The sequence below is a fragment of the Maylandia zebra genome, linkage group LG6 (genome assembly GCF_041146795.1).
Source record: "Maylandia zebra isolate NMK-2024a linkage group LG6, Mzebra_GT3a, whole genome shotgun sequence".
NCBI classification, from domain to species: Eukaryota; Metazoa; Chordata; class Actinopteri; order Cichliformes; family Cichlidae; genus Maylandia; species Maylandia zebra.
The window spans coordinates 54,547-78,866 of record NC_135172.1 but is presented as its reverse complement, the minus strand read 5'-3'; the positions used below and the strand labels follow the sequence as shown (position 1 = coordinate 78,866).

The window sequence follows — 24,320 nt, the reverse complement described above, 5'->3', positions numbered from 1 at the left end:
TTAATGCACAGATGAGTGGACCTGCTGCTATATTATCATAATAAAGTAATATTAGTCAAATTTAAATTCTGATTCTAATGAATGCACTCAGCTTGAATCTGTTGTTTGGGACACAAGCAGTAAATAATGAAACAGAAACATATTTGTTTCTGGTGACGTAAACATTCAAATGAGTGCAGTCAGGGGTTAAAGTGAGACCCAGGAGGTGCTCGGGGGATACCTCACAATAACCTCTGTTGAGAGCTCCAGTACATTTTCTTAGTGGTCAAGCTGTGATCAGCTGACCTGCGGCTCGTTGTGGATTTGCATAACCAGATGTGAGCAGATGTGTCCCAGCTATCCTGGCTGATGCCCATCCACTACACTGTTTACAGTATACAGTGAGTTTAAAGTCTTAACTCATCTTAAATGCAGGTTCACATCTGCTACACTCGCTGTAACCTAACACTAACCAGTACACTGTCTCAGGCCAACACAGGGCTTTACTGGGAATTCACCAGTTTAATGCACAAAACTCCCTTAAATGTTTATAAAGATTTGAATAACACTTAGTTTTTCAAAACATTTCAGAATATAAAAACACAGTTTATCAAGACCGATCATAAACAGATGAAATATGTGATTATTGCATTAAATGTAACCTCTACATCTGTTTTGTCACTGAATGTGTTGCTAGCTAAAGCTCCAGCTGATGAATTTCCAGGGAGAGAAAAGAGTGCACGCTAACTTCATTTACAAAGATGTAAGAAAGGATTAGCACTGCTCAGTAACTGGATAAACTGCATCTGTTTCTCTGTTGGTCCCGCCCACTTTACCCCTGAGCATAAAGGCTGTAAGGATGCTGCTGAAGCTAAGTGACGAGCCTGTTTTAAAAATGTAAGGAGTACAAAGATATTTGACTTAAAAACAGGAACTAAGCTTTTGTACTTGAGTACTTAAGATCCAGGAACCTCTGGTTTCCTGGATCCACCAGCTGTGTTTTCATCATGCACACTCTGTTGTAATTAAGTACAAATACTTCAAAATACCAGTTCCCACCTCTGTGAATTACAGTGGGGCAAAAAAGTATTTAGTCAGCCACCGATTGTGCAAGTTCCCCCACCTAAAATGATGACAGAGGTCAGTAATTTGCACCAGAGGTACACTTCAACTGTGAGAGACAGAATGTGAAAAAAAAATCCATGAATCCACATGGTAGGATTTGTAAAGAATTTATTGGTAAATCAGGGTGGAAAATAAGTATTTGGTCAATAACAAAAATACAACTCAATACTTTGTAACATAACCTTTGTTGGCAATAACAGAGGTCAAACGTTTACTATAGGTCTTTACCAGGTTTGCACACACAGTAGCTGGTATTTTGGCCCATTCCTCCATGCAGATCTTCTCGAGAGCAGTGATGTTTTGGGGCTGTCGCCGAGCAACACGGACTTTCAACTCCCGCCACAGATTTTCTATGGGGTTGAGGTCTGGAGACTGGCTAGGCCACTCCAGGACTTTCAAATGCTTCTTACGGAGCCACTCCTTTGTTGCCCGGGCGGTGTGTTTTGGATCATTGTCATGTTGGAAGACCCAGCCTCGTTTCATCTTCAAAGTTCTCACTGATGGAAGGAGGTTTTGGCTCAAAATCTCACGATACATGGCCCCATTCATTCTGTCCTTAACACGGATCAGTCGTCCTGTCCCCTTGGCAGAAAAACAGCCCCATAGCATGATGTTTCCACCCCCATGCTTCACAGTAGGTATGGTGTTCTTGGGATGCAACTCAGTATTCTTCTTCCTCCAAACACGACGAGTTGAGTTTATACCAAAAAGTTCTACTTTGGTTTCATCTGACCACATGACATTCTCCCAATCCTCTGCTGTATCATCCATGTGCTCTCTGGCAAACTTCAGACGGGCCTGGACATGCACTGGCTTCAGCAGCGGAACACGTCTGGCACTGCGGGATTTGATTCCCTGCCGTTGTAGTGTGTTACTGATGGTGACCTTTGTTACTTTGGTCCCAGCTCTCTGCAGGTCATTCACCAGGTCCCCCCGTGTGGTTCTGGGATCTTTGCTCACCGTTCTCATGATCATTTTGACCCCACGGGATGAGATCTTGCGTGGAGCCCCAGATCGAGGGAGATTATCAGTGGTCTTGTATGTCTTCCATTTTCTGATGATTGCTCCCACAGTTGATTTTTTCACACCAAGCTGCTTGCCTATTGTAGATTCACTCTTCCCAGTCTGGTGCAGGTCTACAATACTTTTCCTGGTGTCCTTCGAAAGCTCTTTGGTCTTGGCCATGGCGGAGTTTGGAGTCTGACTGTTTGAGGCTGTGGACAGGTGTCTTTTATACAGATGATGAGTTCAAACAGGTGCCATTCATACAGGTAACGAGTGGGGGACAGAAAAGCTTCTTACAGAAGACGTTACAGGTCTGTGAGAGCCAGAGATTTTCCTTGTTTGAGGTGACCAAATACTTATTTTCCACCCTAATTTACGAATAAATTCTTTACAAATCCTACCATGTGGATTCATGGATTTTTTTTTCACATTCTGTCTCTCACAGTTGAAGTGTACCTCTGGTGCAAATTACTGACCTCTGTCATCATTTTAGGTGGGGGAACTTGCACAATCGGTGGCTGACTAAATACTTTTTTGCCCCACTGTACATCCCAGTGATAGTTGGTGTTTTCTGCAGGTGCTTCATTGGAGCTGTTAGCTACTGTACGTAGGAAATGAGGTTAGTGAGCTGCTCTCATACCAGAACGTTAAAGTTGCAGAACAAACAGGTGAACATGGATCACTACGAGTTCATCACTGAGACCAAGAACTTTCATACCTGAATTCTGAGAAGGTTCTCAGTCATCCAGCTCATTGTAGTCCAATGAGCTGGGAAAGGAAAGCGTTTTTTTAAGTGTCCCTGACCAAGTTTCATCCAAGAAGCTTCTTCAGCACTAAGAGTAATTGGTGGGAGTGTCCCCAAGAGGGTCATGGACCCCCTATTGATCCTCCTCTGCCTCATCACATGAGCCGAGGTGTGAAAACAGGTGTGGGTCACAATCAGGTCAGGTTTTGAGCGAACCCAGGTTTTTAAAGTATGAGCAGTGACATCCTCCTTTATCAAATCCAACAGTGTGGCCTGATAGAGGGAAGGAGGTGACCAAAGGAAGTAGCAGATGAGCAGTAACTGTGTGAACACGTCTGACGTTTTTATCTACATGGTGACGCTTCATTTGCTGTCTTGGAAGCAAAAACAAAACTGCTCTCTGCTCCTGGAAGCTGGGTTTGGTCAGCCAACTGTCAGCAGTTTGAACCAAAGATGTGTTGCATTCAAGTCAGTAATGTTGAAACTGGATTTATTCTGAACACAGGACAAGTACCATCAGATTTGATCCATTATGCAGTCCCACCTAGAAAGCATCTGATTGGTATGAGTTTGCTTTTGCAGCATAATGATCCCAAACACAAAAGTATATCTGAATAGAAAAACACACATTACAGCAGGACCTGGACATTAAGCAGTGTGGGATCAGCTTGACAAAGAACAGAAGATCGCCATTCAAAGAGCTTTGAAGAAATGACAGAAAGCTGCCTCACAGGTTTTAGCCTTGAACAATAAATGTGGTAACATCATTTGAAGGCATGGCGTACATTTTCATTGATCAATTCTAAAATCTACTCTAACCAGAATTTCAGCAGAATTAACTTCAGCTTATTGTGCAGCCCTCCAAAACTGTCCTTTCTCATTTTGCCCCATTAGAAATTGCCCTCGCCTGACGTCGCCCACACTGTAGAGCAGCGGTCCCCAAACTTTTTTGCGCCACGGACCGGTTTATGCCCGACAATATTTCCACGGACCGGCCTTCAAGGTGTCGCGGATAAATACAACAAAATAAAACCAGTACCGACAAAAAGATTTACTCACAACACACGTAAAAGACCCAGGAAAACCGAGTTAACGATAAAAACGATAACAAAATAACACTGAAAACCGATAAAAACCCTGAAAACCAGACATTTCACACCTGAGCCTCAACTCTCGCGGCCCGGTACCAAACGACTCACGGACCGGTGCCGGTCCGAGGCCCGGGGACCGCTGCTGTAGAGGTCACCCCACTAAAACATGATCCACTAGCTAATCGTTAGGAATGACACATTGTATATCCAAACCTTTATATCTTTGCAAGAGAATATGTATGTATACCTGCAACAAGCGCGGTTTGTGAACAGATTTTTTAAATCCAGGGAACTTATAAAATCAAAAAGACGGCAACTCGGCCCAAACTAGCTGAAAAAGTTCAATATGAGTCTTTCTAATGGACATAGTTAATTGGTTTAGCTCATTCATCTTCTACAAGCTTAGCTGGCTATAGTCATTTCACCACAGATGAAACATCTGCAGATAATTGGGCTACACAAAGACCCTGGCACAGAGTCGTCACATGTCACTGTGAGGGTGGTGACCAAAGTCTGAGCTAAAAGGAAGGAGGACGACAGCATCACAGCGCTTCATGTTGTCTTTACTGCATGAACAGCAAACAGGCCAGACTTTTCTGAATGAAATGTAACATGCCACAGAGGTTAGACATGGTCAACATGAATAATAAACCAAACCGGTTTTGTAACAACAGGTTAAATCAGGAACAAACATCTGTAAAACTACAGTGTGCTTACTGAATGTAAAAAAGGAAAAACGTGTCAGAAAATTGGTTCACTATGTAACAAATAACAGTTCTGATCATCAATATTCAAAAGGTTTGTAACAAAGACATGAATGCAGCGATGCCAGTGACCCAGATGATCCTCAGGCTGTGGAAACACGCTCGTTTTATCTCCATGGAGTCCAGGGGTCAGCCAATCAATGTGCAGGACACATCTGCCATCATCTGGGTGAGGAGTGCAGAGGCTCCTGGATCCACCAGCTGTGTTTCCATCATACACACTCTGTTAGTCACTGTGTGCAGTTTCTCAACCCGGGGCTCAACACCCCGGCTGGGACCTGTAGATATGAAGTTTGTGGACAAGATGGATATAATCCAGTTTCCTCATGGATGAGACTGACCAAACAGTGACTCCCCCTCCATGGAGCATCCCAATTATTGGATTGTTGTTATTAGATATACTTTTTTTTTAGAAAAGAAAATGTATCACATGGCTCTTTATCATTTATCAGAATGTTTAAGTCATCAATTACACGTTAAGGCAGAAACCGAAGCCTTCTCTGTTTGAAAGCAAAATGATGGGTGGATAAAACACAGCAGGGTTTAGAAACCTACATTCAATGGCAACTACACACAAATACCACAATGAAGAAGGAAGAAAGAAATGAAACTCCTGTTGAACGAACCCCAAACTTCGGCCTGACTCACTGCTACTTTCTTTGCAGTGGTTGAATCATCAGCTACTTATAGTCTACAGCAGCTCACTGCTCAGGTCAGCATCTGCAGTGAGCTGTGTTCGTGTGCACCGCCCCGTGTCCTGGCGTTGGAGCAGCAAACAGTGCTGCCACACTGCTGCATGGTTCTTAGGGGGTTACTGCAGTTCACACAGATTCAATGCCTCATTTTCAGGTTTCTGCACGAGCAGGAACCAAGCACAGCCGAGAAGCCTGGAACTGCTTCACTGATCCCAAGCCAGCAATTATTTGATGTATTATTTAGTCTATTAGATTAAAATGTAAACTTGCACATGCATGTAGTCAAGTTTAAGAAAAAAGTCCTTTGCATTTAGAGTTTTATGAAGTCAAACTAAAAACAAAGGTGGGCTCGTCAGGTAGGGAGTTACACCTGAACGTGTTTTACACCATCTGTTAAAGGCAACTGCAGAACACGGGTCATACACAGCAGACTGGAGACCAGGTGAGAAACTGGGGGGAAGCGTAGGATCACTGAATCACCGCTACTTTAAATCAACCTGACTACTAAGTGCTGCCAGTCAGGGCCTGTAAGGTGTGTCCAAAGAAAGAAACAGCTGACTGGGAGCTGCACACAGTCACGGTCAGCAGGTAAAAACACTCAAAGAAGAAAACACGACAGAAGCTGATGGAATGTGTGTGACGAAGCTGCTAAATGGTCCACATCAGTAACTAACTAACTGCATTTAAATTATTAAAGATTAAAATAAGTCATTAGTAGCATAAAACATGTTCTGCTCCTGTGTTGGACGTCTCCATCATTAGCCCCCACCAGCCAAACTCCTCCACCAAAGAGTGACCTCAGGTCCTCTTCACACAACTGGGATGGTTTACTGCAGTTTGCTTTGATACTCTGCTAAATTACATATTAGGGACATTCAGGGAAAGGGGCGGGGCCTGATTCACAAGTAAACAGAACACTCTGAAGAGGAGCATGAAGACAAAGGTGGAGGAGGAGCTAGCTGACCCACAGTGGACCCACAGATTCCATTAACAAGTCCAGTGTGAGTAATACAAATGGTCCTATTTGTCCTTCTTGGATTCAGACTCCACCCCCTGGGCTTCAACTCCCTGCTGCTCTGGCTCCTCCTCCTCGGGCACTGGGGGGAACTGGGATTGGCTGACCTTGTCTCCTCTGGTCTTGCTGAGCTTCTTGGACTTCTGGTAGAGTTCGTTCAGGTTGAACTCTCGGATGATGTTCTCCTGATGGAAACAAGCATGCAAAGTCTTAAATATAAAGACTCTAAGTGTCAAGTATATGGATCAGGAGGGGAACAGCTGACACTATAACTGGTGTGCAAGTTTCTGGAGCTCACAGCTCTGCCTAAGCTCTGCCTTTCCCCTCAGCCCAACCAGTCAAGCCTGACCCTGGTTAGAATGAAGGGATCTTCCTGTTAAAGGGGAGTTTTTCCTCTCCACTGTGGCCAGGTGCTTACTCACAGAGGACTGTGTTAATATTGGGCTTCTGTCACTTATTGAAGATAATTACAACAACTCAATTTTTAATTTCAGTCTGAAGTTTTTAAAGAAACATGTTTCTTATCCCATGTCAACCCTGCAAAGAAGAAGATACAAAGTTACTTTCTCATGCACAGATGTAAATATTTGTAAAACATAAATGTTCTGATTAACACCGCTTACCTTCAGCATTTCAGATATTTCCTTATTTTCTATAATTGGAGTAAATGTAAATAGGATTCTGTGTAACAATCGCACACTGATGGAACAAACGGTGACCCCAGGGTCAGACGACGCACTGCGAACTTGTTTTCTCTTTTTTAGATTATGTCGTTCGCTCCACTGACCACGTTTTAACGGACAAACAGGAGGCCACAGTGCCATGCGACCAAGTCCAGGTGTTACTGAGAAAAAGAACATCTTTGATATTACAGGTGTTCACCTTTAGCACACCAGCAGCAGCAGTCTCACCTCAGTGAAGCTCCATGACACAGCCCTGCCCTTCTTGTCCACCTGAGGGCGCCGCATAACTTCCTTCCCTCCTTGGAACAGCACCAATGATGGAAGCTGCTTGGAGAGTGGAGATGCTGACACCTTGTACCTGCAGAACAGGGAGTGCTCATATGTATGTGGGGAGCCAAACGTCACCGAGAAAACTGATTTAAAAGGGTCTTACTTTTTGGAAACCTCTCCATAGCGTCCAATGTCCACTTTGCCAAACTTTAGGCCAGCACAGTTATACCTATTCCACAGAACAGAAGGCACTGAAGTTACTCCTGAACGCAGATGAAGACACGCCACGATTTCACCAGAGGACGGTCTCAGCCTTACTTGAGAGAGAGATCAGCGTACACAGAAGCGAAGGACTGGCACTCTGGAGACCAGTTGGCAAAAAACTCGACGATCCACGTCACACGGCCGTCTCTCGCCAGTTCATCCTGCGCACACACGGTAAACACACACTTTAAAACAACTGGACGTAAGTGTGTTTCACCAACAACCAAACCTCTACCACCAACTCTTCCACTTGTACTCACATCAATAGTTTTGTCACTGAAGTATTTGATGTACTCGGGTCCCATGTACAGAGGAGGCTTACAGGTCATCAAAAACACTGAAACACACAGAAGATCACAGCATCTCACACTCAGTCTGCTGCTTTTTCAGCTGACTCCAGTGAACTGCTCTCAGCAGGATCTCACATATTAGTGAACTTACTGTGTCTTTGTATGTTAACATATTATTTCCCTTGTCTGAGGGAACGTCAGCCCACTAAGCATCCAATGAAACACACCTTATTTTCTTATATCTCCAGTTTTCAGTGTAACTCACTTCCAGCTTCTCGTTTCAGATTTCTATGACTGATCGTAGCACACTAAACATCAACTCATGACAACTCTAAAGGCCTTTGATCCGTTAATTCATCACAATCTTAGAATGGACAACTGGACAAGTAGATGACGTTCAAACTCCGACCCCTCTGTCTCGATCCCTTGCTCTGCTGTTTTAACCAGTTTGAGCCTGTGACTCTTTCTTCTTTGGAGGATGTGGTCGGCCACCTGAGGCCCTCCGGTTCTCCAAATGATCCTGTCCCACCACAGCTTTTTCAGGAGATGTTTCCTAGCATAGGCCAGGCTGTTCTCACTGTTATATACAGCAGATGTGGTGTAGTCCCTGCTCATTTCAAGCATGCATCAGTACAACCCCTGCTTAAGAAAGCTGCCCTGGACCACACTGTGTTGGCTAACTTCAGGCCTCTCTCCAAGTTGTCTTTTATGTCTAAAATCTTAGAGAAAATTGTACACTGCCAACTGATGGATTTTTAAATGAGAACGGTTTCTTAGTCTTCCAGTCAGGTTTTAAAAACTTTCATAGCACGGAGTCAGCACTCTTAAAGGTTTTTACTGATATCCTCTGGTAATCATGTTGTTCTTGTCCTCCTTGACCTAACAGCTGCCTTTGACACTGTAGACCACAACATTTTGCTGTCTCGCTTCACCATCTTGCAGGCATTCGTGGTACTGCCTTGAAATGACATCTATCTTTGTGACAGAACTTTTAGTGTTAACTTTTTAAGGTTGAGTCCTTCTCTGCCGCTCTTCAGCTTGGGGTCCCACAGGGCTCAATTTTAGGGCCTCTGCTTTTTTCATTATATTTACAGCCCCTGGGAACCATCCTCAGAAGGCACGGATTATCCTTCCACTGCTATGCTGACGACTGTCAGATTTATCTGCCTCTGAAGCAGAACGATGCCTTCTCTATTAAACCACTTTATCAAATCTTGGATGTTCCTAAACTTTCTAAGATGTAATTCAAGCAAAAGAGAGGTGATTGTGTTTGATCCCAGTGGACCTTGTGAACCCTCCACTATTGACCCCTGGCAGAGTACTTTAAACCTGTCAAGTCCAGTTTTTATCATTTAAGGTGTTTGGCAAAGGTAAGACTATTTTATCCAGGCCGCATTTTGAAACAGTAATGCGTGCTTTTACTTCATCTCGTTTGCATTACTGTAATGTGCTGTATTGTGGAGTTAGTCGGCGTCTTCTCTCTCATCTGCAGCTGAACTGGTAAAAGAGAGCACATGACTCCCATCCTCGCCTCACTCCATTGGCTGCCTGTATATCTTAGAGTTCATTTTAAAACTCTGTTTTCAAATGGTTAAACGGTCTTGCCCCACCTTACCTCTCTGAGCTTCTGCATCCTTACTCCCCCCCAGGTTTCTCAGGTCAGCTGACAAGCTGCTCCTGGAGGTACCCAGGTCCAAGAGGAAGCTCAGAGGGGGCGGGGCATTCTCTGCAGCACATTAGAGAGGCCCCTTCACTGTCCACTTTTAAAACGTGTCTTAAAACCCATTTTTACTCCTTGGCTCATGACAAGGAGTAAAAATGATTTTATTGTTTTAAATGTAATTCTAATTCTCATTTTATATTATTTTACTTTTTGCTATTTGTGCTAATTTTATTCATTTAAATATCATTTTAATTATCATCTTATTTTTATATTTTTATCCTTTTATATATATATTTTTTAACTTACTGAAAATATCATTTCTGGCATGTCAGGTGTACAGCACTTAGTGTTCAGCTGGGGAGTTGTTCTGAAAGTGCTATATAAAGAAATTGCTTGCTTACTGTTGCATATATACATGTTTGCACTCTCTAAGGCCCGTGGCACTTGTACTGTTTTTTTTATCCTACTGCGGTAACAAACTCCTTTGCGGGATGAACAAATGGTCTTTAGCCTTCTCTCTCCTGTAGTTTGTTTGGCCCTGTTCTTCCTGTTAACGTGGAGTTCTCCCCACCAACAGTCTCAGTGATCCTGTGGGACCAGACAGTTTCTGTGAGGTGCTACTGTCTAAACAATGAGCTGACAGACCTATGCAGAGCGTCAGGTAGAGCAGCCCCATCCTGATGTCCAGTCTGAAGAACAGGATCACATTGGCCACTTTGCTGAACAGGATGATGTTGCCCACATGTTGCTCCACAGTTACTGACACAAACAACACAGAGACACTTTCATGTTTTAGTCAATGCTTTAAAACAGATTAGCAGCAGATAATAAACAGCCCTAATCAATGATGAACACTTGGGCTGTTCGATATAACGATATATATCGGATGACGATATAAAACGTTTGAGTCTAAGGTTTATTTTTTAGCACCTGGCGGCTCTTTTTGCTTCTCATCCGTAAACACTCTGCATACTGTTTCACGTCATTCAGTTTATTTTGAAAAGTCTCAACAGGATCTTGAGCTTTATTGTGAAAGGTTTATGTGGAACATAAACAAGCGGACACACGATGCTGTTACCGTCGTTGTTGCTAACGACAACGCATAAAAACAGGCGCTTGTCCGTCCGTAGTGTGGTTATATTAAATATAAGAGAAAGAGAGAACTTGAAGAAATGAATAATAACTACAGGGACATCAGAACCATGAACAAATATTGCTGTAAACAGTTTATTTTGCAACAGCATGAAACAAATGACAGCGTAAAATGAAACGACAGATGTTTTTATATCGTCATCCGATATATATCGTTACATCGAACAGCCCTAGGCTTTTCCCCGCAGCACGCCGTGTAATAAATACAAAGAAAATGGCGCCGTTACAACTTATGACTAAAAATGTATCGTTTCATGCATCGATTAAAACACTCGACTCCAGCTACAGGACGCCCAGCTGGAAACACTTCCTGCAAGTCAAGCTGCCCGAGATTCACAGAACTTACAGAAAATGTTAAATGTTTGTGATTTATATCGTTATCGGGGCGATGGGATATGAGATTGTGGTCATATCGCACAGCCCTGATGAACGCGGTGATGCAACATCTTTCAAATTCACTACTAAATGTGAAACAGAGCTCTGTAATGGGCTGAATCTTGAGGAATTCACTGAACAGCCAATTTAAAAGCCTCCTGACAGAGAACATCACAGAGCGCTGGATAGCACACAACTCATCCACACTATGAAAAAGACATTTACTCACTCGCCCGGCGGTTCTTCATCATCACGATGGCACTGAGGAACATGAGGATCTCCACCTCTCTCTGAGAACACAAACATGGCCTTTGTTACTCTGCCGTCTCTGCTCCACTCGCACAGCCTCTACAGCTCTGACACGATTTGCTAACACAGCTTTTCCCATTTGACTGGTTGTTGTTTACACCTTTGTTACTCAGCTGATTTCAGAAACAAACAAAACTGTGAGATGAGCAGAGAGAACACTAAGATGATTTTCATTTTAGCTCTGAACAGATTTTAAAGCCCTGTTCTGATACTTGCACAGGTGCTGTATCTCTTCTGTCAAAACAGCAACTGCAAATAAAGCACCACATCTGCCAAATAAGTCATTTACAGTGATGTACACCAGTCAGACTGTGAGGAAACAAAGGCATGAACACTTGTTTCTAATTCCAATTTGGACACATTGTTCTCATAGATGTGAAACACAGGATTGCATGAGGCCAGACCATCAGTACAAACAGTTGTGCCCAAGTACAAGTTACTCAGATATGTCACCACTAGGGCTGGGCTATATCGTACCGTTCACGGTAATACCGGTGCAATGTTGGGCAACGATAGGAAAATGAAACATGGCGATAGAATATGGGTAAAACGCGCATGCGCAGTGCCTTTGTTTTCATACGCACATGGCGGAAAAAGCATGGCGGCGACGCAGAATGAGAAGAGCGAAAGTGGATCGTTGAATGAAACCATGAACCTGAACTGGTTTGTAAAAATGCTGCAGCTTCACTGGTGTGGAACTGGTTTAGCTTTCGTCCGTCAGATACACAACAAAGCACTATTTTTGGTAGCGCATGCTAGCGGGCCGTCGTTATTACCGTGTTGTTTGGAAAATACGGCACACTTAAAATCAATCCTTTGATTTTTCTGAAAGTCGACAGAGCCCCTTATAATCCCGTGTGCCTTATGTATGAACTCTGGTTGTGTTTACTGACCTCGAAACCATTTTATGTGCACGGCGCTCGAAAATCTGTCAAATGTTTCAGTACGACTTTGCTGAGCTACGAAGCCGCACCGCTTGATGGATTGTGGGAGCGTTACGGCTATCGTAGGCGGAGCCTCGCGGAGTGATACGTGCTGTGCTTCAGCATAATGTTACCGTATTGTGTGTGTATAACTGTTTTTAAGTTTTGTGGATGTTATACATGGTTGTGCTGAGGATGTGTCGGCCAGTTTCCACTGGAAATACCTTTTGGTTAAACTGTCAGCGAGGAGTTTGCACTGTTACATTTTTATACAACTTTAATGCAGATAAAAAACAGCTGCTTGTTTAAGTGAAAATACATTGATGGTTTTTGCACTAATAAAGTTGAGGAGTTGTAAAGTATTTTGTCTCGTCTCAATTATATCGTCAGTTATATCGTTATCGCAAATTTTCAAATGTATATCGTGATAAATATTTTTGGTCATATCGCCCTGCTCTAGTCACAGTCTACATCTACAAGAAGACCAATCTGTCTCCCACAAACGAGAGGAAACAGTCCAGAAACCAGCAGGGCTCAAGCCTCATGACCTGGAAACTGCTAGAACACCAGTGTCTGTCTTTGCTGTGGAGGGGCTTCACCCTCTCCACAGAAAGCTCCACTCAATTTTGCAGCTTCCCATTTGGACAAGCCGAAGGCTTCTTGAGAAAGGTCTTGTGCCCGGACATGATGAAGATTGAGCTCTTTGGCTATATTAACAAGACTCATGTTTGGAGGAGTCAAGTTGAGGGAAACCTAAGAACACCGTAGCAACTGTCAGGCATGGCGGCAGTAGCATCACGCTCTAGGGCTGTTGCTGCCAGTGGTACTGGTACCCTGCACAATGTGGATGGAATAATGAAGACAGAGGAGAAGGACTACATGCAAATTCTTCAACTTCACCTCAGATCAGTGGCTAGATGGTTGAAACTTAGAAGCAATATGATGTTCTACCAGGATGAGGAACCCAGGAACATCACAACTGGTTCTGCAGACTAATGTTAAGTTTGACCTCTGACCCCAATTTGTGGACTATGCCTGGGCTAAGAAACAAACCAATTTAAATGAACTCTTCCAGTTTCGTAAAGAAAAGTGGTCAAATATCCAGACTAGATTATGCCAGAAGCTCATTAACCAAGTGTCTGGTTGGGGTGCAACTTTGTAAGACACATATATTCTTTTTTTTTTTTAAAGTCACTAGAGATCTATGCAGTACACCAAAGAACAGCTTAAAGAACCATTAAAAGCCCAACTTCACCACAACATTCATGAGTGTATATAAACTGTAAGAGCTCTAACGGGACATTAAATTCGGTTCCATTTGGCTTTTATTATTATTACAACAACAACCCTCATTCTGTGATACCCCGATTTTGCCTCCCCTCCTGCAACCTTCAGGACCAACACAGTAACACTGACACCCCATGTTCATTCTTGTATTTTAACAGACCTTCATTGATATGCCGTAAGCAATAAAACACATTAATCAACAGCGGAAAACTACAAATGAATCGTTTTCACTTGTGTATCTTAGTCAACAAGTCCAGGAACATCAATGAGTTGCTTTTTGGCCGCTGTTTGGCCTGACAGCTAAAGTCATCTGGCCCTCGTTACCACAGCCTGTGCATTGGTCCAGCATTCACTGACCGGCTAGCTGCTAACACATTCGGGAAAACGACCAGACTTTCTGGCTTTTTCTACGGACCCAGTCGAAGTCGCAGGAGTTGCCGTCTTCTCGCTGTGTGGCCAGACGGTCACAGATGCCGGGCGTCTTGCGGACAGCTAGAAATGCTACAGACATGAAGAGAGATGCTACGTAATATGGCTTCAACAGCCACTTGTACACCTGCGGTAGATGGTACAGAAAAGCGAATAATGGCGTCAACAAAGCCATCTTGAAGCTAACTGTCGTACAACAACTAACCCGGGAAATAAACCCCGCAAAGACGGAGGTCAGCAGTGCTAAACCGTTAGCTTAGTATAAATGGCTCTGCGCTAGCAGAGCAACGTGAAGGGGGTCGGAACCACAGCTTCCGACATAGATGTTAAAAATAAAAGCATTGAATTTTATATTGTGGATCGTTACTTTTGGATTCAACCTTTTTGTATATCTTTGTAGTCATTTAATGGAAAAAATAACGGTGCGATAGATATTTAAACGCACTGCCGCTGTTTCTAGGCCTAAAATGACTCATGTCGCCTTTTAATTTGAAGCTGGCAGGACTAACGTCCTGTGTAAGTGTAAGCTGGAAGATGCTGCACGTTCAGTTTTATGGAGCACGAGCAAAAATTGTGTTTCACGTTTTTGTGCGCGTGCGATTCTTTTGTTTACAGCTGTGAATTATCTAAGTTTTTTTGTTTGTTTGTTTTTGTGTGAATTATCTAAGTTCTGTACTCATTATTACGTCAGTAGATAGCGCTCACAGGCTCAACGCATGCGCAACTCAGAAATAAATGACCTGGGCACGATGATGTGTCTACACATGAAAGAGAAATAAACAAACAACCGATTTGAAATAGCATCTTCAGGCATTTTGTTACTAACAGCCTGTTGCAGTTATGTGTTAGGATTTCTTTTATTCAATCTATATTTTTTTAAAAAGATAGACATTGTGTTCTTAAAATATTTGAAGGAAACTGGAGAAAAAGAGAAGAGAAAGAATTGACAGGCCTCAAAAACTTCATCTTCAACAGATAAACTGTATCATGTCCAGGACCTGAAAGACCTCATCAGAAAGATTTGTATGGCACTCCATCACATGTTGACATGAGGTGAAAGTAAATGTTGCACTGAGCTCCTGGTTAAAAGCCATGAATGAGACTCCTCAAGGGAAACATCTAGAAAAACAAGGAAAAGAAACTTTCACAATATGTGAAGTTACAGCCCAATTTCTCCAAATGTATTAGACAAACAGATAAGTCCTAAACTCCTTGATATGCTGATGTTATGTCAGTAATTGATGCAGACATCAAATGTTAAGCCTGTACACACTTTGTCATGGATATAAGAGGACTCGTAAAAAAAGGTGTACTAATAAATAAATCAAAAATGTTAATCAAGTCATCGGATTTATTCCAAATTGGAAAATACTTTTCTGTCCACCATTTGTGTGACTAACAGTCTCACCTCCAGGTGGCTGTTGTTGCAATCTGGTGACATATAGATAAAACTGGATTGTGCTGTACAGATACTAAGGAGTCCTGTCATGGCCCGTGTGCAATCACACAACTCTTACTGCAGAAAAGGCAGTTTGGAAATTTCAGTGACATTACAATTGTTGTGCATTACTGTAAAATCAGTGCTGTGAGAGTGACTTTAAGATCACAGTCTGATTAAAAACACAATCTAACATAAAGGTTATTGCCCCTGGAAATAGCTGTAAGATATTAAGACAGCGAGATCACAGGATGGCCAAAAATGTACTTTGAAATGAGATTCTTGTTTCATTGGAACAATAAAGTACGATGACAAAGAATAAGTGCACCTATAACAACGAGTATCACTGCTGAGGAGTTTAATGTTTTACGTGCAGACTCGGGCTGCTTGTCTCCTCTTGACATTTTCTTATTTAAACGTCGGAAGCTGAAAATTTAGCAGCACAACACTGTTTCCTTTTCCCATCAAACATTTCTTTCAGTCATCTGTTTATCAGTGTGATATGTGACTAATATTTTTTTTGTATAAACCAATAACACAAATACAAGAGTAAATATTTTATCAAAGATACATGATGACTCGTGCAAAACAACATTATAACATAGTCAAAAAAGTTTTATGACACTCTGACACTTTCAAAGCATAAGAACAGAAGTTCTTACACACACACACACACACACACACACACACACACACACACACACGCCCTGAAAACGTTGTCATCATGCTAGTCCACCGCCATATTATTAGGATCATATTTTTTGGTGCTATGATCGTGGATTTTTACCGAGTTATACATCATCATATATATCAGACCTTCCCAAAGTGTGGGGCCTGCCTCCCTGGGGGGGCGCAGAGCCATTGCAGGGGGGCGCGGTATGAAAAGGGGGGGAAGAAAAAACAAAACTCTTGGACACTGCTAGCACGGGGCGCCCACACAAACACAAAGCAGGAGATGAAGCGTCGCTGAATATGTTTCCAAACCAACTTCATTCTGAGCCAAAGACTAGAAAATATGGTGAAGCAAATCTGCCCTTTGGCTTCACCTGCACAGGTGCTGAGGTAGGTCTCCCTGCAGGTTCCCCTTCTTCAGGAGCAGCGCTGGGCTGTTTAAACCACGGACAAACAGGATCCCACAGCTCAGTGGCGGCTCCTGAAAAAAATCTCAGGGGGGGCAATTTTTATGATATCGACTAAAATGACCCATTTAATGAGTACATCAAACAACACAATTTTAATTTAAATTTAAAATGAACAACCATATTCTGGCCATTTGTATAGATTTGTAAAAATGAACAACCATATTCTGGCCATTTGTATAGATTTGTAAAAATGAACAACCATATTCTGGCCATTTGTATAGATTTGTAAAAATGAACAACCATATTCTGGCCATTTGTATAGATTTGTAAAAATGAACATGAACAGATTTTTTTTTTTTTGAATGAATGAATGAAAAATAACTATTGAAAACAACAACTGTAAACTGATTGGGGGGGTGGGCTAAAGAGAGAAAGAGAGAGGGATGGAGAAAGAGAGTAAATATGGTTAAGGGTTCTTATTTGTACAAGAACTTTGCTCGTCTGTCTTTCTGAGTGGCAAATTTCTCGATGACCCTGGTGTTGAAATCAGGAAGTTCTTGTGTGAGTTTTTTCTCTATGGACAGCATAGCCAGAGCGTTGAGCCGATCCTGAGCCATATTGTTTCTCAGGAAAGTTTTTATCCTCTTTAAAGTAGAGAAACACCTCTCCGATTCTGATGTTGTCATTGGTGTGGTGATGAGGATGTTAAGAAGACTTACAGTTTCGGTGAATGTGTCTTGAAGGTTGTTTTCCATCAGAACCTGATAGAGCGCCAGCGCATCACTACAACTCTGAAACTCCTCGTTGTCGTAGATCAGGGACAGTTCTGTTTTAAGTCTGGCTTTGTCCAATGAGGGATAGGCTTCCACTGTGGTTTGTAGTGCTGCATCTGGAAAATTTTTGCTGTGTTGTTGGAACAAGTCTCCTTGCAACAGAGTGGCGCTGACAAGGTGCTTGGTGAAAGAAAACCTCTCCTTGGCATGGCTCATAATGGTGTCGCACACCTATCCAATAATATATAATTGGTAAGAGTTAGATTCAGTGGTAAGACTTTGGCACATGTCTCATGTTAATCATTATTCTGAAAAAAAAAATCTGTCCATAACAAAACAAAACAGTCATGACCACTATATCAAATGACATCTGACAGCATCGTCATTAGATTTTATCTGATGATCCGATTTAAATCAGACCAAGCAGCTAGTGCTTACCTCCAGTGCCAAATGGTGTTGCCTGTCTTCCCCCAATGTTCTCCGTCTCTTTGTGGGTGGGTCTTGAACAGGTCCCCTGTACTCCTCATCCACAACCAGATTAGGAAGTGCCTCCCTGATCCAATACATAAGTTTCATTAATGGCTTCTGAAAACTGAATAGGGATATATTAACCAAACACAAACCAAACAAAGGTTGTGTTCTAATTACCGGGAATTACCGGATTTAATTAATAACCGGACCTGGTTTAATGGCTGGGGGAAAACCAGTGCAAGTAAATAAAGGCCCTGGCCATAATTTCAGGAAATAGCCTATGGTATAGGCTACATCAAATCATTACTGGGAATATACTTCATCAAATATACTTAATCAAATATTTTTCATAAAATTACTTCAAAGGCTGATATAAATCAAAATTATCTGAATTCCATTAAACATTTAAGTCACAGAACACAGAATATATGCAGAGAATTTGATAGAATCTATGCATAGATAATTAACATTTATTCTAGGTTACATATTTATGCTTTTATGCCTACCTGATAGCCTGCATGCGGCTGATGAATGTCTGGGTGATCCCTGCGATGGTGACAGAATCGATGTTTCTCTTCTGTAGGTGGTTATACAGCATGTCTACATGTGGCATTATCTTGTGAAACAAGGCCAGGAAAAAACAGAAAGCTTCGTCTTCCAGCATTCTCACGAAACCACCGGCATCTCTCTTTGTAGGGGCATCAAATCCTTCACTGTTACGGATGGTCTGAAAACACCTCACCAGATCGTCTTTATGTTCATACACTGTATTCACAGCACGACTGTTGAAGTTCCAACGGGTTGCCGATGCACTTGGAAGTCGGTGCGCCACCACCTCGTCAAGCACTGCAGTCCTCTTGCTCGATTTAGTAAAAAAAGAAGCGAATCCTGCTATGTCGGAAAAAAAGTGACTGATTTGAGGGATGTGGGAGGTTGCTTGTTGCATTACCAGGTTTAACTGATGGGCATAACAATGTACGTAGTGAGCGTTAGCATAAATGTCCTGTATCTTACGCTGCACTCCTCCAGTGGTACCCCTCATTACAGCGGCCCCATCGTAGGCCTGGGCGATCAACTTTCTCTCTTGTCCCTGGGGGAGGATGAAGCGCAGCCTCTCCGATAAGGCACTGGCTATTGCATCTGCACAAGCATTGGGTAGCTTGATGAATTCAAAAAAACGCTCTTGAATACGGTTTCGTTGGTCAATGTATCTTAGCACCATGACTAACTGACAGTGTGTAGAAATGTCAGTGGTTTCATCAGCTTGAATGGCTAAAAACTTCGCTGCCTTTACTTCTTCCACGATCCTTTCTCTCAGAACTGCCAACATGCAATCCAGGATCTCGTTCTGGACTGTTTTCGAGGTGCCTTTAAATACAGTAGCATTTTCAAGGTGTTGCCTCAAGTCGTGATCAATTGATGCCATCAAGTCGACTAAACCTCTAAAAATCCCTGGATTGTCTGAGGAATCACTTTCATCATGTCCCCACATTGCTAGCTCAAAAGCACCACAAAACTTAATACAATCGATGATTTTAGATAAAATATGACGGTTTTTATCTACCTCTTCGTTGTGCCTTCTTAAAGCAATCCGATGTCCATCATCTAGCTGCGCCGCTATGCTAGTTTTCCCTAGCACAGCTAGCTTTACACTGTTGTCCATATGAACTCGTGAGCTTTCATGTTTCTTGATTCGTTCGGAGAGGTGCTTTAAGTCGGTTTGTCCAGATTGTGTCCACGTCAAATCACACTTGTCACTTTTGAACAGTATGCACGGGAAACAAAAAAGTGCATTAGCTGTTCCACAGCCTGTCAGCCACGACTTGCGCTGGAACCAACTCCGACAAAAAGTCCTGTTGTATGCTTTTGACTTCTCCTTCGTTGCCTGGGTTAGTTGAATTTCGGGCTTGTCAGGTCCCAACTCTTTAACTTGCAGTTTTTCTGCCATTGTCCTTCTGGCAAAAGGGTAGGTTAGAAGCGATCTAACCGAATTTGGGGGAGGCTGTGCCTCAACCGTTAACAATACCGCTGCCATCGTCTCTCTCTGACCTTATAGCTCACTTAGGCTACTGACTGAGGTAAAATTCTAGAACAGCAAATCTTCGCGCGTTTTCTGCAGGGGCGCAATTTTAAGCGCCCCCAAACCATTTAATTCAGCGACGCTGATAGGTCAAATATTTATTATTTTCCCCTGGCAACCATTTAATGATAGGCTATTTCGCTGCATATCAAGGGCGCTTTGACGAGCGCCCCAGAAGAAGAAAAACACCGTTTGTTGGTTGAACTTTAATGAGTCAGCTGGTGAAAATGTTAAAATACGCCTGGCTGTATATGGGCACACACATAGTAAAACTATCATTGATGAATTTTTTAAAAATATATATTTTTACTCCTCCACATTTGGGGGGGCGGAGCCCGAGCGCCCCCCCAAATGTGGAGGAGTAAAAATATATATTTTTACTCCTCCACATTTGGGGGGGCGGAGCCCGAGCGCCCCCTATGGGCCAGCCGCCACTGCCACAGCTGTTTGTGTTTTTAAACCCATTTTGCACAGAGAGGCATTTTTTGAAAAATGCATTGATAGCAATGTTGAATATTATTACACATACAGTAAAATAATCACACCGTGACGCCTCTGCCTTTGTAAATGGAGGGACAGTAACTGCGTGTAAACCTGCAGATAGTCAGATTAACAGTATTTAGTCTCTATCTGCCATTCTGCAGTTCATCTCATGTAAACAATAACGTGGCCACAGCGTGACGTGGAAAAAGGCACATACCTTTGACGTTGCATGACGAACTCTGTATTCCTCGTCCACACGGAAACGCAAAAAAGGAGTTTTAAAAAATCTCAGTTTTCGGTGAATCGAAATATCGTTTACGTGGACGAAACAGCTGCGTGTTCAAAATCACCCGTGTAGGTGCGGACGCAGCGTGACAGAGTTAGTAGTTTATGTTATTACTTCCTGCAGATTACTTGTATTTGCTTAATTGTTCACTAAATGTTTGAGGTGTGAAATAAACAGCAGTGGAGCAAAATATGGGCGTGTGGTTGGAGGATGTGGTTGTGCGTGTGCACGCGCGAGAAAGGGGGGAGGGACGAAAGATTTTCTTGTAAAACAAAGGGGGGCCCAGCAAAAAAAGTTTGGGAACCACTGATGTGACGTTCTGTATCGAGGCTTCGGAGCGTGTGTCGAGTAATGGAGGGGGCGTTTCCGCGAAGCGCGTATCGAGGCTTGCTTCATTTATGGGAGGAGCTGAAAATGATGACGTCCGAAGCCTCGCTGCCCGGCTGTACCACGTGACTGGTTCATGAAGTGGTTCGAACTTTGCCGCGAGATATGACAGCGATATAAACCCCTCAGACTTCATTCAAAATGTAGGTGTTTGATGGAGAGTTGTTAGTGAGAGTTAGAGACAGTTTGGAGGTTTATGAGAGTGAGGAGAGAAAGTCAGGAGAGAATGGAGCCAGCTAAGAAGAGGAGGATGTCCTCCCCTGTGTGGGAACATTTTGATCTTATTCCTCCCAACAAGGTATGTAAATTTCTACAGAAGATGTATTTCCATGATACTGATGGTGCAATACAATTTATGTTGAGCTGTCTTGACTTTTGTACAAGGTGAAGTGTTTGCTATGTGCCAGGGAGCTGGGATATAACAACAACACCTCATCCATGCTTAGGCACTACAGAGCTTTGCATGAGAATAAGGGGAACACCGATTGTGGAGCAAGACCAGGTGAGCCATCAAATGCAATGATAATATAGCATGCAGTAATGTTACTAAATGATATAACAATATTATACAACTGTTATAAGTTACGTATGTGATATTTATATTTGTGCTTTATCTTTATTGTCTTTCCTCAGGAGAACAATCTCAAATAGATGAAGACCTGGTCAGCATGGTGATTGAGGACTCCCAGCCATTTAGCATTGTGGAGGACAAAGGATTCAAAAGATTTGTTAAATCATTAAATCCTAGCTATGTTCTCCCCACTAAAGGTTATAAAAGCAGTGAAAATTTAGTTTTTACTGAATAAAATGTGAACAGGCAGGACTGAGGCTCAAAGCCTCAGTGTGTAGCTGTCCATACCTCAACGTTACAAAAGCACAACCACTGTCCACACCCCACCCACACCTCACCTCACAGTAAATGATCATTTCCATTTCAAGCATTTCCAAATAATCATTTTCCATACTGCCACTATAAATATACACAGTATACTGCCATCACTACAATATACATGTTTTACACACTCCTTTTGTTGTTGACATTTACAGGCTGTGTGCAAAATGCCACACTCTTCAAATTCATGCCAGCTATTATTTTTACGTCCAGTAGGTGTCCTACTAGAGCAAATGAAGCTTCAAGAAGCTTCGCGTTGGGGTGAACCAATTGGATGAAAAGCTTCAGTGCTTCATGGGGCTTCATCTGCCCATCACTACAACTCGCTACATATATTTGAGTTTGTAATATGTGATGGCCAAACCCGTGGCCACACTCTAAAGTTGGTAACTTTTGTATTTTCACTCTTCATTTGAACATAGTAATACATTTTAGTTGCCAATAACTTCATTGATTGGTTTGGATACATCTGTTCTATTTGTAAGCGCGCACATTTAGTTTACTTATGTATTCATACTAAATTTCTTTGCTTTCTGACTAACTTTTGTCTTTTTATTTCTTACCTGCCATCATCCCTGGGAGTTGCTGGACAGAAGATGGTAGCCAGGGTTTGAAACCATTAAATACAAAGGAAGATAATTGGACCACACCACCACTTCCTGCTGAAGGGAGGAATGTGTGTTTTCTTTACTTTAAAAACAAAGTATTTGTATTTAATTAAATATTTGAGTTTAGGGTTTAATGGGGTTTTTGATTTTCTTCTTTAGTGTTTAGTTTATTAACAAACTAGATTGTACTGCATCGTTTGTGATTTATGATTGTGTTTTGTTTGTTACCCCTCATGTGTCACAATGGTCTGATCAGCCATTATATATACCCTTGTATGTCATTCATGTTTAGGTCAATTATGTATGTTTGGGCAGTCATTTGGTTTGTTAAGGTTGCAGTCTTTGCCTGAGTTCAGTTTTGTTTCTTTGACCTCTTTTATGAGCTCAACATTTATTAGTCTTGTAAATATAATTTTTGGGGGTTAAATAAATGGAAACTATATTTTTCTAATAATTCCTGGGACTCCTCCTGTTTTTCAACTCGGTCCATCACATGTGGTGTCAGGAGTGGGATCCTTCAGTTGAGGAGACAGGATTTTTTTTTTTGCATTTTTCTGTCCTTTTTTTCCTCCCCTGACAAACTTTTTGAGCCATGCAGAATGCTGTGCGCCCAAAGAGAGGAAATAAAATGGAGGCCAGAGAGGCCTTGCAGCAGCCAGAGAGGGAGAAGGAGATGGAAGAAGGAATTTCAGTTGTGGCTGGAGACACTGAAGGAGAGGATACCAGGGAGCCAACTCTCCTTGATATTGCTGGGATTCTTCAGGCTTTCATGGGACAACAGGAAGTTTGAGATAAAAAGCAGAGAGAGGATGCTATACTGCAAGAACAGCGTTTTAAGAGTTTGCAACACCAGTTTCGGCTTTTGCAAATGAAAGTGCAGGCCAGAACCACCCCACTTCCAGAGCCCACATCAACTGATCCAGAGTCTGTTGAAACTCCAGCTGATTATCAGACACAAGCAACATCTCAGCATGAGGGTTCTGGCTCAGCCTCCATATTAACAGGTCAGTCTGTGCATATTCATCATCCTAAACTGGAGAAACCAGCTGTTGAAGATGATGTTGAACATTTTCTGACCACTTTTGAGAGAATTGCAGCTGCTTGTCGTTGGCCAGAGTCAGACTGGATTTTTCACCTCATTCCTCTTCTTACTGGTAAGGCTCGAAGTGCCTATGTTAATATGGATGTGGACGAATCACTGCAATATGAGAAGGTAAAAGCTGCCATTTTGCAAAAATATGATATAAACCCAGAAACATATAGGCAAAGATTTCGCTGTCTTGAAGTTTTTGATGAGAGTCCCAAGGAACTGTATGCGAGATTGAAAGAACTTTATGAAAAATGGATTCAGCCGAAAAACAGAACTGTAAAAGAAGTTGGTGAAATTATTATCTTGGAGCAGTTTTTAAGAATGCTGTGTCCTGAGCTTCAGGTCTGGATTAAGGAGCATAATCCAAAGTCTGCTGCAGAGGCCGCCACTCTGGCTGATGTGTTTGTAGCTGCCCGAAGTAAGAGTCAGCCATGGAGCAACAGTGCATGGAAGGCTGCCAGAGATTCACGTCGGTCGCAACCCCCTCAGCATCCTCAGAGGTCAGCGACGGGTGTGGGTAAGCCCTTTACAAGGGAAACGCAGCCTCTGAATACCTCGAAGCCAGGTAAAAGGCCGCCAGTGTGCTACCTTTGTGGACAGGAAGGTCACACTAAGCCCATGTGTCCTAATAATCAAAGCAAATTATCTCAGATGTGTTTTGTGCCT

At 42.5% G+C, this 24,320-nt stretch overlaps 2 protein-coding genes and 1 long non-coding RNA gene across 3 annotated transcripts; 1 reads left to right on the top strand and 2 right to left on the bottom strand.

Moving 5' to 3' along the window:
* Positions 1–4,492: 4,492 nt before the first annotated feature.
* tmx2b (thioredoxin-related transmembrane protein 2b) lies at positions 4,493–14,366 on the bottom strand. The gene is made up of 8 exons (XM_004562245.6): positions 14,051–14,366; positions 11,346–11,406; positions 10,235–10,348; positions 7,897–7,973; positions 7,691–7,797; positions 7,536–7,601; positions 7,331–7,460; positions 4,493–6,604 (listed from the first exon to the last, which is right to left on the bottom strand). The coding sequence occupies exons 1-8, from the start codon at positions 14,237–14,239 to the stop codon at positions 6,425–6,427; spliced, it is 924 nt and encodes a 307-aa protein (XP_004562302.3). The 5' UTR covers positions 14,240–14,366; the 3' UTR covers positions 4,493–6,424.
* A 2,450-nt stretch (positions 14,367–16,816) lies between these two features.
* On the bottom strand, positions 16,817–20,243 carry LOC106676576 (zinc finger MYM-type protein 1-like). The gene is made up of 3 exons (XM_014413430.4): positions 18,335–20,243; positions 17,796–17,910; positions 16,817–17,588 (listed from the first exon to the last, which is right to left on the bottom strand). Exons 1-3 carry the CDS (start codon positions 19,861–19,863, stop codon positions 17,061–17,063), a joined length of 2,172 nt encoding a protein of 723 aa, XP_014268916.3. The 5' UTR covers positions 19,864–20,243; the 3' UTR covers positions 16,817–17,060.
* Positions 20,244–20,800: 557 nt separating this feature from the next.
* Positions 20,801–21,951, top strand: LOC143418879 (uncharacterized). Its single transcript, XR_013098798.1, has 3 exons — positions 20,801–21,362; positions 21,449–21,566; positions 21,698–21,951. It is a non-coding gene; the product is annotated as an uncharacterized LOC143418879 (long non-coding RNA).
* The last annotated feature ends 2,369 nt before the right edge of the window (positions 21,952–24,320 follow it).

Excerpts from the sequence above, each read along its gene's own strand:
- tmx2b (XM_004562245.6), bottom strand. The coding sequence starts at position 14,239 with ATGGCTTTGTTGACGCCATTATTCGCTTTTCTGTACCATCTACCGCAG. Across the intron at positions 7,798-7,896 it reads TCAGTGACAAAACTATTGAT|GATGAACTGGCGAGAGACGG; the intron begins GTGAGTACAAGT and ends GTGTGTGCGCAG. Across the intron at positions 7,461-7,535 it reads TATGGAGAGGTTTCCAAAAA|GTACAAGGTGTCAGCATCTC; the intron begins GTAAGACCCTTT and ends CCTGTTCTGCAG.
- LOC106676576 (XM_014413430.4), bottom strand. The coding sequence starts at position 19,863 with ATGGCAGCGGTATTGTTAACGGTTGAGGCACAGCCTCCCCCAAATTCG. Across the intron at positions 17,911-18,334 it reads AGCCGCATGCAGGCTATCAG|GGAGGCACTTCCTAATCTGG; the intron begins GTAGGCATAAAA and ends GTATTGGATCAG. Across the intron at positions 17,589-17,795 it reads AACACCATTTGGCACTGGAG|GTGTGCGACACCATTATGAG; the intron begins GTAAGCACTAGC and ends ATTATTGGATAG.